The sequence below is a fragment of the Salvelinus fontinalis genome, chromosome 13, assembly GCF_029448725.1.
Source record: "Salvelinus fontinalis isolate EN_2023a chromosome 13, ASM2944872v1, whole genome shotgun sequence".
NCBI classification, from domain to species: Eukaryota; Metazoa; Chordata; class Actinopteri; order Salmoniformes; family Salmonidae; genus Salvelinus; species Salvelinus fontinalis.
In genome coordinates, this window is record NC_074677.1 from 11,893,849 (window position 1) to 11,908,212 (window position 14,364).

At 46.7% G+C, this 14,364-nt stretch overlaps 1 protein-coding gene across 2 annotated transcripts; it reads left to right on the forward strand.

Moving 5' to 3' along the window:
* The first annotated feature begins 5,923 nt into the window (after positions 1-5,923).
* On the forward strand, positions 5,924-12,974 carry crx (cone-rod homeobox). 2 transcript variants are annotated; one of them, XM_055941723.1, is made up of 3 exons: positions 5,924-7,733; positions 8,774-8,949; positions 9,585-12,974. In XM_055941723.1, the coding sequence occupies exons 1-3, from the start codon at positions 7,643-7,645 to the stop codon at positions 10,239-10,241; spliced, it is 924 nt and encodes a 307-aa protein (XP_055797698.1). In that variant the 5' UTR covers positions 5,924-7,642; the 3' UTR covers positions 10,242-12,974. The 2 variants fall into 2 exon arrangements, with proteins under 2 accessions (XP_055797698.1, XP_055797699.1); XM_055941724.1 differs by having other exon boundaries at positions 8,798-8,949.
* The last annotated feature ends 1,390 nt before the right edge of the window (positions 12,975-14,364 follow it).

Below are 14,364 nucleotides of genomic sequence, written 5' to 3' on the forward strand. Positions count from 1 at the left end.
TCCGGACCTGCCGGAGTCCCTACGCCCGGACCTGCCGGAGTCCCTACGCCCGGACCTGCCGGAGTCCCTACGCCCGGACCTGCCGGAGTCCCTACGCCCGGACCTGCCGGAGTCCCTACGCCCGGACCTGCCGGAGTCTTCCGCCAGCCATGACCAGCCGGAGCCTTCCGCCAGCCATGAGCAGCCGGAGCCTTCCGCCAGCCATGAGCAGCCGGAGCCTTCCGCCAGCCATGAGCAGCCGGAGCCTTCCGCCAGCCATGAGCAGCCGGAGCCTTCCGCCAGCCATGAGCAGCCGGAGCCTTCCGCCAGCCATGAGCAGCCGGAGCCTTCCGCCAGCCATGAGCAGCCGGAGCCTTCCGCCAGCCATGAGCAGCCGGAGCCTTCCGCCAGCCATGAGCAGCCGGAGCCTTCCGCCAGCCATGAGCAGCCGGAGCCTTCCGCCAGCCATGAGCAGCCGGAGCCTTCCGCCAGCCCGGATCAGCCGGATCCGTCAGCCAACCATGAGTCATCCAGCCAGGATCCGTTCCTCAGTCCGGAGCTGCCGTCCCTCAGTCCGGAGCTGCCGTCCCTCAGTCCGGAGCTGCCGTCCCTCAGTCCGGAGCTGCCGTCCCTCAGTCCGGAGCTGCCGTCCCTCAGTCCGGAGCTGCCGTCCCTCAGTCCGGAGCTGCCGTCCCTCAGTCCGGAGCTGCCGTCCCTCAGCCCGGAGCTGCCGTCCCTCAGCCCGGAGCTGCCGTCCCTCAGCCCGGAGCTGCCGTCCCTCAGCCCGGAGCTGCCGTCCCTCAGCCCGGAGCTGCCGTCCCTCAGCCCGGAGCTGCCGTCCCTCAGCCCGGAGCTGCCGTCCCTCAGCCCGGAGCTGCCGTCCCTCAGCCCGGAGCTGCCGTCCCTCAGTCCGGAGCTGCCGCCCCTTATCCCGGTGCCGCCCCTTATCCCGGTGCCGTCCCTTATCCCGGTGCCGCCCCTTATCCCGGTGCCGCCCCTTATCCCGGTGCCGCCCCTTATCCCGGTGCCGCCCCTTATCCCGGTGCCGCCCCTTATCCCGGTGCCGCCCCTTAGTCCGGTGCTGCCCCTTAGTCCGGTGCTGCCCCTTAGTCCGGTGCTGCCCCTTAGTCCGGTGCTGCCCCTTAATCCAGTGGGGTTAAGGTGGAGGATGGCCATTGGGAGGAGGCTACGGAGGCGGGTAGTGACTATGGTGGGGTGGGGACCCCGACCAGTGCCGGAGCCGCCACCGTGGAAGGAAGCTCACCCAGACCCTCCCCTAGACTGTGTGCTGGTGCGCCCGGAGTTCGCACCTTAAGGGGGGGGGTTATGTCACGCCCTGGCCTTTGTATTCTTTGTTTTCTTTATTATTTTAGTTAGGTCAGGGTGTGACATGGGTAATGTTTGTGTTTTTGTTTCGTTTTGGGTGGTAATATGGAAAAGGGGGGTGTTGGGTTTAGAGTATGGGTTTGTGTTGAGTGAATGTTCTAGGTATGTCTATGGCTGCCTGAGTGGTTCTCAATTAGAGACAGATGTCTTTCATTTGTCTCTAATTGGGAGCCATATTTTAGGCGGTCATAGGCATCAGGTTTTTGTCGGGTCATTGTCTAGGTCTGTGTCTGTGTCTAGGTTGCATGTTTGCATTTTGTTCGGGTTCTAGCTTCACGGTCGTCTATTTGTTGTTTTGCTTCGTTCGTTTTCTCCTAAATAAAGAGAAGATGTCTTTTTTACATGCTGCGCCTTGGTCCTCTCTCTCTCCCATGGTCAATCGTGACAAAAGCATATAAGTCTGTCCCAATTTAGCTACTCCATGCTGTCCTACTTTAGCTAGCTATGGTTAGTAAATCGGGGCAACTAAAGAAATGACAGAATTACAAAATGTAAACATAGTATTGGCAACTTGTTTTGTGTATTTTGATGCACCAGTATAAGTATCCACATTTACATCACAGTTTGGCACAGTGCATTATTTATGACAGTTTTATAACGTTTAACGTGAAAATGGAAAAAAAGCTGTCACTGATCTTACTGTGTGCTTCAGGGGCGAGCTTCCTGTTTTAAGCTTACTCTGCCCCTCTCTATGATGTCACACCAATAAAGTGAGACGATTTTGATCATGTGGTTTCTCTGCAAGGGCTTAGTAATAATGGTTTTGATTTTCTCTTGTCAGAGCAAGAAATAAACATGTCAGGATTAAGCCGTCACAGTTCTTATGATGTCCCCCTCTTCCTGAATTGACCCTATCTTAGAATTTAATGGGAATAGTATTTTTGATTCATGCAATATATTAAACATGGACTCAATTCAGTCATTTTTATTTCAATATTATAGGCCTATAGGCCAAATATACTACATTTCCAAAAGTATGTGGACACCTGCTTGTCAAATCAAATCAAATCAAATTTATTAGTCACATACACATGGTTAGCAGATGTTAATGCGAGTGTAGCGAAATGCTTGTGCTTCTAGTTCCGACAATGCAGTAATAACAACAAGTAATCTAACCTAACAATTCCGCAACTACTACCTTATACACGCAAGTGTAAAGGGATAAAGAATATGTACATAAAGATATATGAATGAGTGATGGTACAGACGGCATAGGCAAGGTGCAGTAGATGGTATAGAGTACGGTATATACCTATGAGATGAGTACTGTAGGGTATGTAAACATAAAGTGGCATAGTTTAAAGTGGCTAGTGGTACATGTATTACATAAAGATGGCAAGATGCAGTAGATGATATAGAGTACAGTATATACATATACATAAGAGATGTGTAATGTAGGGTATGTAAACATTATATTAGGTGGCATTGTTTAAAGTGGCTGGTGGTACATTTTTACATAATTTCCATCAATTCCCATTTTTAAGGTGGCTGGAGCTGAGTCAGTTTGTTGGCAGCGGCCGCTAAATGTTAGTGGTGGCTGTTTAACAGTCTGATGGCCTTGAGATAGAAGCTGTTTTTCAGTCTCTCGGTCCCTGCTTGGATGCACCTGTACTGACCTCGCCTTCTGGATGATAGCGGGGTGAACAGGTAGTGGCTTGGGTGGTTGTTGTCCTTGATGATCTTTATGGCCTTCCTGTGACATCGGGTGGTGTAGGTGTCCTGGAGGGCAGGTAGTTTGCCCCGGGTGATGCGTTCTGCCGACCTCAATACCCTCTGGAGAGCCTTACGGTTGTGTGCGGAGCAGTTGCCGTACCAGGCGGTGATACAGCCCGACAGGATGCTCTCGATTGTGCATCTGTAGAAGTTTGTGAGTGCTTTTGGTGACAAGCCGAATTTCTTCAGCCTCCTGAGGTTGAAGAGGCGCTGCTGCGCCTTCTTCACAACGCTGTCTGTGTGGGTGGACCAATTCAGTTTGTCCGTGATGTGTACACCGAGGAACTTAAAACTTTCCACCTTCTCCACTACTGACCCGTCGATGTGGATAGGGGGGAGCTCCCTCTGCTGTTTCCTGAAGTCCACAATCATCTCCTTTGTTTTGTTGACGTTGAGTGTGAGGTTATTTTCCTGACACCACACTCCGAGGGCCCTCACCTCCTCCCTGTAGGCCGTCTCGTCGTTGTTGGTAATCAAGCCTACCACTGTAGTGTCGTCCGCAAACTTGATGATTGAGTTGGAGGCGTGCATGGCCACGCAGTCGTGGGTGAACAGGGAGTACAGGAGAGGGCTCAGAACGCACCCTTGTGGGGCCCCAGTGTTGAGGATCAGCGGGGTGGAGATGTTGTTACCTACCCTCACCACCTGGGGGCGGCCCGTCAGGAAGTCCAGGACCCAGTTGCACAGGGCGGGGTCGAGGCCCAGGGTCTCGAGCTTGATGACGAGTTTGGAGGGTACTATGGTGTTAAATGCTGAGCTGTAGTCGATGAACAGCATTCTCACATAGGTATTCCTCTTGTCCAGATGGGTTAGGGCAGTGTGCAGTGTGGTTGCGATTGCGTCGTCTGTGGACCTATTGGGTCGGTAAGCAAATTGGAGTGGGTCTAGGGTGTCCGGTAGGGTGGAGGTGATATGGTCCTTGACTAGTCTCTCAAAGCACTTCATGATGACGGAAGTGAGTGCTACGGGGCGGTAGTCGTTTAGCTCAGTTACCTTAGCTTTCTTGGGAACAGGAACAATGGTGGCCCTCTTGAAGCATGTGGGAACAGCAGACTGGGCTAAGGATTGATTGAATATGTCCGTAAACACACCAGCTAGCTGGTCTGCGCATGCTCTGAGGACGCGGCTGGGAATGCCGTCTGGGCCTGCAGCCTTGCGAGGGTTAACACGTTTAAATGTTTTACTCACCTCGGCTGCAGTGAAGGAGAGCCCGCAGGTTTTGGTAGTGGGCCGTGTCAGTGGCACTGTATTATCCTCAAAGCGGGCAAAAAAGGTATTTAGCCTGTCTGGGAGCAAGACATCCTGATCCGCGACGGGGCTGCTTTTCTTTTTGTAATCCGTGATAGACTGTAGACCCTGCCACATACCCCTTGTGTCTGAGCTGTTGAATTGCGATTCAATTTTGTCTCTGTACTGGGACTTAGCCTGTTTGATAGCCTTGCGGAGAGAATAGCTACACTGTGTGTATTCGGTCATGTTTCCGGTCACCTTGCCCTGGTTAAAAGCAGTGGTTCGCGCTTTCAGTTTCACGCGAATGCTGCCGTTAATCCACGGTTTCTGGTTTGGGAATGTTTTAATCGTTGCTCTGGGTACGACATCGTCAATGCACTTCCTAATGAACTCGCTCACCGAATCTGCATATTCATCATTGTTGTTGTTGGACGCCGTGCGGAACATATTCCAATCCGCGTGATCAAAGCAGTCTTGAAGCGTGGATTCAGATTGGTCGGACCAGCGTTGAACAGACCTGAGCGCGGGAGCTTGTAGTTTTAATTTCTGTTTGTAGGCTGGAATCAACAAAATGGAGTCGTGGTCAGCTTTTCCGAAAGGAGGGCGGGGGAGGGCCTTATATGCGTCGCGGAAGTTAGTATAACAATGGTCCAGAGTTCTGCCAGCCCTGGTCGGACAATCGATGTGCTGATAGAATTTAGGGAGTTTTGTTTTTAGATTAGCCTTGTTAAAATCTCCAGCTACGATGAATGCAGCCTCAGGGTGTGTGGTTTCCAGTTTACAGAGAGTCAGATAGAGTTCGTTCAGGGCCATCGATGTGTCTGCTTGGGGGGGAATATATACGGCTGTGATTATGACCGAAGTGAATTCCCTTGGTAGATAATGCGGTCTACATTTGATTGTGAGGAGTTCTAGATCAGGTGAACAGAATGACTTTAGTTCCTGAGTGTTGTTATGATGGTCACACCACGTCTCGTTAATCATGAGGCATACCCCCCCGCCCCTCTTCTTACCAGAAGATGTATGTTTCTGTCTGCGCGATGCGTGAAGAAACCAGCTGGCTGCACCGACTCCGTTAGCGTCTTTTCAGTTAGCCATGTTTCCGTGAAGCAGAGCACGTTGCAATCCCTGATGTCTCTCTCGAATGTTACCCGTGCTCGGATTTCATCGACCTTATTCTCAAGAGACTGGACATTGGCGAGTAGTATGCTAGGGAGTGGAGCGCGATGTGCTCGTCTCCGAAGCCTGACCAGGAGACCGCTACGTTTGCCCCTTTTTCGGCGTCGTGTAGCTTCGCCGGCTGGGATCAGGTCCATTGTATTGGGTGGAAGGCAAGACACTGGATCCGTTTCGGGAAAGTCATATTCCTGGTAGGAAGGGTGGTTAGTTGACGTTAATCGTATATTCAGTAGTTCCTCCCGGCTGTATGTAATGAAACTTAAGATCACCCGGGGTACCAATGTAAGAAATAACACATAGAAAAACAAAATACTGCATATTTTCCAAGGAACGCGAAGCGAGGCAGCCATCCTGTTCGGCGCCGGAAGTCTCGAACATCTCATTCCAAAATCATGGGCATTAATATGGAGTTGGTCTCCCCTTTGCTGCTATAACAGCCTGCACTCTTCTGTGAAGGCTTTCCACTAGATGTTGGAAAATTCCTGCAGGACTTGTTTCCATTCAACCACAAAAGCATTAGTGAGGTCGGGCACTGATGTTGGCCGATTAGGCCTGGCTCGCAGTCTGCGTTCCAATTCACCCCAAAAGTGTTCGTCAGGGTTGAGGTCAGGGTTCTGTGCAGGCCAGTCAAGTTCTTCCACACCAATGGAAAGTTCCACTTCCACTGCCAAACCTAGATTCGTCCGTCGGACTGCCAGACGGTATGGCGTGATTCATCACTCCAGAGAATGCATTTCCACTGCTCCAGAGTCCAATGGCGGTGAGCTTTACACCCCTCCAGCTGACGCTTCGCATTGCGCATGGTGATTTAAGGCTCACGATGCTCACGATGAACAGTTATTGTGCTGACATTGCTTCCAGAGGCAGTTTGAACTCGGTAGTGAGTGTTGCAACCGAGGACATACAATTTTTCCATTCCATTCTGTGAGCTTGTGTGGCCTACCACTTTGCTGCTGCACCATTGTTGCTCATAGACTTTTCCACTTCACAACAACAACATTTACAGTTGATCGGCAGCTCTAGCAGGGCAGAAATTTGATGAACTGACTTGTTGGAAAGGTGGCATCATATGACGGTGTCACGTTGAAAGTCACTGAGCTATTCAGTAAGGCCATTCTACTGCCAATGTTTGTCTATTGAGATTGCATGGCTGTGCGCTCAATTTTACACACCTGTCAGCAACGGGTGTGTCTGAAATAGCCGAATCCACTCATTTGAAGGGGTGTCCACATACTTTTATATATACAGTATAATGTATGTCTGAGACTATAATGGATAATCTTATGCCTTGATTTCAAATGTTAAAGAACGAATGTTTATCGATTGTTGATAAATCGACAGCATTTAAAAAAATACAAGCCTAAATATTATTTTTTGCTACAGCAATGAAAATGATTCGTTTGAATAAAATTGACAGGTTGGGTAAGATTTTTTTATTTTCTTTAACCAACCCTTCAACGATTACATTAACTGTAGCCTATACATATAATGCTTATATTGTTTGATGAAAATGTGATAAATGCTGTAAAAATTGGATGCCTCTACATGGTGAATTGAATAAGTAGACATAACTGCAAAATTGTTTCTAAATGTCTCTCGGAATAAAAGGAACATGTGTGGTGGGATGGGCAGAGACGAAAAAGATAGCGGGAGGAGGGAAAGAGATAGGGAGCGAAAGAGAGAGGGGGGAGAGAGAGGAAGGAGGGGTTTCTATGAGTCCACGTCGTCCCTCTAATTAGCTCACAGTGTCTGTAAAATAAATCAGTGTAGCGGCTTCACCCCGGCTCAACTGCAGCACGCGCCTCTTAACCTGCTCCTGGCGCGTCAAAAAAGAAGGGTCCGCGCGATCTACCTTGACATAAACTGAGGCGCGCAATTGTCACGAGGAGCGCACTAGAAATGTTTGGTTTTTTCGATAAGTCAGTAAAGTGAGAAAGAGTAAGAGTAAAAAGACAGAAAGACAAAGAACTTTCCGATATCAAGATATCCTTGTCACTTTTACGCACTTGGCGAGGTTGACTTGAAGCGAGGCCTAAATTTACCGACCAAGAGGGACTGGTGGGAAATAGCCAAGTCTCCCAAGAACGTCCGGTCGTGTGTGTCAATTCAGAGAGACGACCAAGTGAGCGAGAAGGCATAAAAGCCCGGCGCGAGGATGATGTCCTACATTAAGCAACCCCATTACGCCATGAACGGGCTAAACATGTCTGGGATGGACCTGCTACACACCACGGCTGGATACCCATGTGAGTATAGCAATACTACCACTTTTTTATTTTAATTTACCACTTTTTTTTCTCATTACCAATGTTGTTTTATTTAGTTTTTTTTTGTTGCCTACATTGGCCAAAGATGAACGCGGCTCATGCGTTCAAGTCCAAAGATGAACGCGGCTCATGCTCATGCGTTCAAGTCCAAAGATGAACGCGGCTCATGCTCATGCGTTCAAGTCCATGCACCATGAATTTTTCAACCCCGTTAATAATGTATATCCAAACATAACATAGCTTACTAATAACAATAACTACAACAACAAGAATAATATCAACAATATCAATAATAATAGATTATTATGTGACTGGTTCCATGACAATAACCTATTCCACAAAGGGTCGGCTAGTGTCAGATAACAGCGATTCCTAATCAAAAAGAAAATATGAAATAATTGTGAGCATTGAAAAGAATAGAGAATTAAACGAAAACCATATCTGTAGACAATGATGACAGTTTAGCGTAATCCTAGTCCAAATTGGCTAAATGTGAGAGTAGCCTGGTCCTTTACAGTCGGCTATGCATTTCTCTGTCCAAATGTTATTTTTGCATCTGCCATTACCATCATCACCAGTTGTGACACCTGTTCAACTTGCAGACAGACAATCACCATTTAGCCTAACACACATCTTCCCATATATGGGCACAGTCTTTTAATCAGGAAAGGATTCGTTTTCACATAGACCTGAATTTTCCTATAGTTTTCTTTCTTTTTTCTTTGGCCTTTTTTCTATTACTAGGCTGATACCTGCTCTGACTATTTTATGACTATGAATATCTCAAATTAACATAATGATCATAGAAACTATATGACATTGCGCAATTACTTATTGTCTTATAGAGAGGTGTCATGAGGGGTCATGAAATCAATACCACTGTTATCAACACATATCCAAACCCTTTACCAATGAACTGTAGGCCTAATGAAATGCAATGTGAATGTCAATCACTTTGAGCACTGAGGAGTGCTGCTGTCCATTAATGCCATTCCATCATTACCATTATTATCACACAGTCTCTGTGTCTCTGGATTTCTCAGCCACCCCACGAAAGCAGCGTCGCGAGCGAACCACCTTCACACGCACTCAGCTGGATATCCTGGAGGCCTTGTTCTCCAAGACCCGCTACCCCGACATCTTCATGAGGGAGGAGGTGGCCCTCAAGATCAACCTCCCCGAGTCACGCGTACAGGTACGGTGTAATGTGAATATATATATAAAATGTTTAGTCAGACATGGCTCTATCTATAAGTGGTTCTAGTCTCATCTTCTCGTCTCACCAACAGGTGTCTATATGACAATGTAATGGATTTAGAAGTACATTGAGAGTAGGCCTATGCAGGTTATGCACTTAGTGCAATTTACATCTATGCATGTTATCAATCGGGGCTCCTTTCAAGTTTATAACAACATGGACAGTGGAATAAATACCTACACAATCGAAACAGTGTTACAAAATTGTTGTTGTGGTAAAAAAAAAATGACGTCCACCTTCATAGGTAAGAGAGTGCTCTCAGATGGAAGAATACAATACACCAGTATTGTAGTAAGGACTGTAGAAGGACATGTACTGAATGCTCTGTACAGATACATCGCCCACTCGTGACAGTTTGGCTCACAGTTCTATCTGGTACAAAAACTGGTTTTGACAGTTGCATTATATCACAGAGTATAGGTGCACATTGGCATAGTGACAGATATATCAACAATGATGTAGTAACATAGTGCCATCTTCCCACCAAACAACTTACTATCACCATCACAGTTTTTCCACATATTGTCTGTCTCTATGCTAAGTAGCTGTGTTGTGTGTCTCTGTTTCTGCAGGTGTGGTTCAAAAACCGCCGCGCCAAGTGCCGCCAACAGCAGCAGCAGAGCAGCGGCCAGTCCAAGCCCCGCCCGCCCAAAAAGAAGGCGTCACCAGCCCAGGACCAGCCCGGCGCCGGCCCAGACCCCTCAGCCAACAACCCCTCTGGTTCCTACAGCCTCTCCCCAGCCCCATCGGGCCCCTCCCTGCCGCCCAGCGGCAAGAACCCTGGCAACGCAGCCGTCTCCATCTGGAGCCCGGCCATCTCACCACTCCCTGACCCTCTGGCCTCTTCGGCGCCCTGTATGCAGCGGCCCTCTGCCTACCCGATGAGCTACGGCCAGCCGCAGGCCTACGCCCAGGGCTATGCCCAGGGCTATGCCGGCACCTCCTCCTACTTCACGGGCCTGGACTGCAGCGCCTACCTGTCGCCCATGCATTCGCAGCTGTCGGCTAGCGGTGCCCTCAGCCCCATCACCGTGCCCTCAATGGGGGGTTCACTGAGCCAGTCACCCGCCTCGCTCTCCTCCCAGGGCTACGGCACGGCCGCCTCGCTGGGCTTCACCTCCGTCGATTGCCTGGACTACAAAGACCAGCAGGCCTGGAAGCTGGGCTTCAGCACCATGGACTGCCTGGACCACAAAGACCAGAATTCCTGGAAGTTCCAGGTGCTGTAGAGAGAGTGGGAAGAAGAAGAGGAAGAAGAAGAAGAGGGAGGAGTTGTGAATGAATGAGGCTCTCGCCAGATATACAGTACGATCAAATGGTTCTGACTGAACACTTATTTTTTTCTCTACGTTTCTCGTTTGTAAGCTTGGTTTTTACAACCCCTGTAGAATGTGTTTTCTATTCAGGGGAGAGAGGAGAAGAGAGACCAGGGGACATTATTGATACCTCCTGACTGTGATTGCAGGATATCAGGTCCATTTACTTCCTCATACAGTAGAAGGGAAGGATGCCCCTGAGGATCACACTATGGGAAAGACTCGCAGCTAGAAACTGATTTAAACACACACCATGGTTCAGATGCATTGATTGGTCTGTGATGGAAAGACATCCTCAAGAGAATTCTATTGATACAGCCACGCTAAACTCAATCGTTCCTCTGATGTTTTTTCTGCTGTTGATGGCTTGAGTTTTGTTTTCAAAAAACACAACAATAGATCACATTTACAGAGCTTTGATACTCTCTTAGTCTCTCTCTTTTTTTGTTCTGAAAAACCGTCAGTGTTAATTTGAGTTTAGTCATTGTTATTCTATGTTACAATTTAGATTTTCATTTGGTTACTTTTAGGCTTTTGGAGCTAACGTGTTACTATGGTGTTAGGCTAGCATCATTGCTATTATATTTTGATGGAGAAAAAAAAGTATATGTTTGGTTGTGTGAAATATTAGAGCTAACTTTGAATCTACATTTATGCCCAACAAAAATGATTGTGATTACAAGTTTGAGTGACATTTTGGTTTCACAATTTATAGGAAGTGATCAGGTTTGCATTCAAACGTACTGTACATCATGTATTGGTATTCCGAATCGAAATGAGTTCAGTTCAAGGACATGACTGACCCAGAAGTAAACAAGTGACCAGTTGACTTCTGATGATAACAGTCACCATGTTGTTAGTTAGTTAGCTATGGTTTCTATTGTGTTTCTTAACAGTTTCTGTCGTGTTTCCACCTTGGCCCACATGGCTCTCCAGTGTATCTTGCTGTCGGTTATTTTTGCTCATCTGATTCTGGAGGGGCTCAATCCTCTTACCCTCCCTTCAGCAATGTTCTAAGTGAATTAGTCAGGATTACCCCTCTGTCTCTCTTTCCTTCTCTCTATCTCCCCATCCTTCTTTCTGTCACCATCTTTCTGTCTTTTTCCCATTTCTGTAACTCTTTATTCTCTCTCCCTCTGTCTCTATTTCCCCACCTCTGCCTCTCCCTTCTCCCTTTCCCTCAGTCAGTGAGTGACATATAACAAGAGGAAAACTGCTGATGCACAACCAAGTTTCAAAATTGCACCTTGAGTATTCTACTTTTCTAACTCTCAACCGTAAATTGAGACCCTGATTGAGTTCCGAAAATGTTTGTTTTTGTTTTTTTATTTTTAGAAAGTACAGAGGTCCGGACCTCAGTGCCCTCATATGTAGCTACGGCCTTGGTCTCTTTCCCTGTTTATCTGTCTCTCCGTCTACATGTCTCTCAATCTTCTGGTCTCAATCACTTCTCTTCTCTCTGAACAGGCAAAGTATACCATAAACTCTAATAAAAGGTAGACGCCCTTGATGATAATGCTATACGGAAAAGACTTAACTATAAACTGATTTGAAACACTCAGGCCATGGTTAAAACATATTACAGCTGAATTCAAACTCTGCTATCACGGAGGACAATGTAATTACTTCCCCTTTCTTTCCTTCCACTAATGTCTCAATGTCAAAAAAACAATCAAGGCTATCATCTGTGACAAAGTATTGTCTATTGTCCTTCTTCCTATGTGCAACCCCTCCCCTCCAGCACATCTCTTCTCCCCCATTCCTACCAGTCTCTTACCCCCCTTTTGCCTCCCTCCACACACCCACTACTCCACCTCACCCTCCTCTTCTGACAACCCAGTAATCCCTAGTTGACCTGGTTACATGCCATGTAATTTGACTTCAAGGGGAAATTTGTGTGAGTGTGTATACTTGTATGTGAGTGTTTGTGAGTACAACATGTGTACGTGATGTGTATGCGATGTGTGTGTGTGTATGTCATAACAGAGATGGGGACTGAGTTCACTGAGTTACTCTGCAGCAATGCTCCTATCAATGCTCCTATCGTTGCGCATAAGACGTCTTCATTACGAATGTGTGTTGGAATCTAGACTCGGCAAAAGACAGATTCCATAACATATTTGACAGTGTCTGGAGATAACTATATTTCTCATGTGGTGACAGGTTAACAATTTGGTACTTTAAGTTTGGACAAATGGGGACTCTAAAAATGAATACATAACCTATTAATTTATAGAATAACTCTATTTTTCAGAGAGCAGCAAATGTATCTAACAATGTTGGGAATGAATAACATAGGAGTGGATTTGTCATTTTCCTCAACTGATGAAGTGTTCATTTGAACACAAGCATTATACAGTATAGTATTTAGACGTAAAAGGGAAACTAGAGAGATTTCCATAGCGCACTGAATACGCACACGGCATACCCACTCAACTCGCTGGGTTAATCCCACTCCGCGCCACGTTAATCCCTCTGCCCTCCCTCTCTGTGGTCTGATTGGTTAATCCCTGCCCTCTCTGTCTCTGTCTGCGTCCTGATTGGTTAATCTCTTTCGGAGGGTGCAGTGCGGTTGTAATCTGCTGGTCGTCAGCACGGATAGATTCAGACAGACAGACATGTTGCCGGTAATCTCTAAAAGGAGCAGATGTGGTGGGGGAGGGATGGAGCAAGGGAGGGTGGGATGGACAGCAGCACCCAGCAGACCTTGGGGAAGGTGAACATAGAGACAAACCACGTTCCTTATTATATCCCAATGTGGGTCGTTTTCATTAGCTGCCAAAGTGAAGCAAACAGACACAAGGTGAAGAATAGCTGAAGAAAAACAAAATCTGTTGCAAAGTGTTTCAAAATGTTTCCCATTTTGTGCTCTGATGAACATGACCCTTGCCACCCAAGACGTTCCAAACTCTTCTCTCTGAAGTATACTTACAAACTCAAAACCCTAAACCACATAAGACCAAAATGACCAATTCATGATCCCTTAAAGTAATGCATTTCTTTCTCTTTAGGGCATAAGGGAACACAAACACGTAGTCACATCAGTTTCATATTTTGAGTCCAATGACTACCCTAACTTCTCAATGATGGAGATGTCAGCCAAATGTAATAGAGTATTGATACCTTTGTCATTTAGGTCAGACAAGATGTAGTGGTAAAAGATGTGGGTACCCTAATGCAAAAAAAACACTTATTCTCAAAATAAACCCTATTCACAAAAATAAAAAAGTGGGTAAACTGATACATGTATACCACAGTTGAAGTCGGAAGTTTACATAAACCTTAGCCCAATACATTAAACTCAGTTTTTCACAATTCTAAACATTTAATCCTAGTAAAAATTCAATGTCTTAGGTCAGTTAGGATCACCACTTTATTTTAAGAATGTGAAATGTCAGAATAATATTAGAGAGAATTATTTATTTAAGCTTTTATTTCTTTCATCACATTCCCAGTGGGTCAGAAGTTTACATACACTCAATTAGTATTTGGTAGCATTGCCTTTAAATTGTTTAACTTGGGTCAAACGTTTCGGGAGCCTTCATCTAGCTTCCCACAATAATTTGGGTGAATTTTGGCCCATTCCTCCTGACAGAGCTGGTGTAACTAAGTCAGGTTTGTAGGCATCCTTGCTCGCACACGCTTTTTCAGTTCTGCCCACATATTTTCTATGGGATTGAGGTCAGGGCTTTGTGATGACCACTCCAATACCTTGACTTTGTTGTCCCATTTTGCCACAACTTTGGAAGTATGCTTGGGGTCATTGTTAATTTGGAAGACACATTTGCGACCAAGCTTGAACTTCCTGACTGATGTCTTGAGATGATGCTTCAATATTTTCCATCCTCATGATGCCATCTATTTTGTGAAGTGCACCAGTCCCTCCTGCAGCAAAGCACCCCCACAACATGATTCTGCCACCCCCGTGCTTCACGGTTGGGATGGTGTTCTTCAGCTTGCAAGCCTCTCCCTTTTTCCTCCAAACAAAACGATGGTCATTATGGCCAAACAGTTCTATTTTGTTTCATCAGACCAG

Coding starts and splice junctions, on each gene's coding strand:
- crx (XM_055941723.1), top strand. CDS start 7,643: ATGATGTCCTACATTAAGCAACCCCATTACGCCATGAACGGGCTAAAC. Junction 7,734..8,773: donor CACCACGGCTGGATACCCAT/GTGAGTATAGCA, acceptor ATTATCACACAG/TCTCTGTGTCTCTGGATTTC. Junction 8,950..9,584: donor TCCCCGAGTCACGCGTACAG/GTACGGTGTAAT, acceptor CTGTTTCTGCAG/GTGTGGTTCAAAAACCGCCG.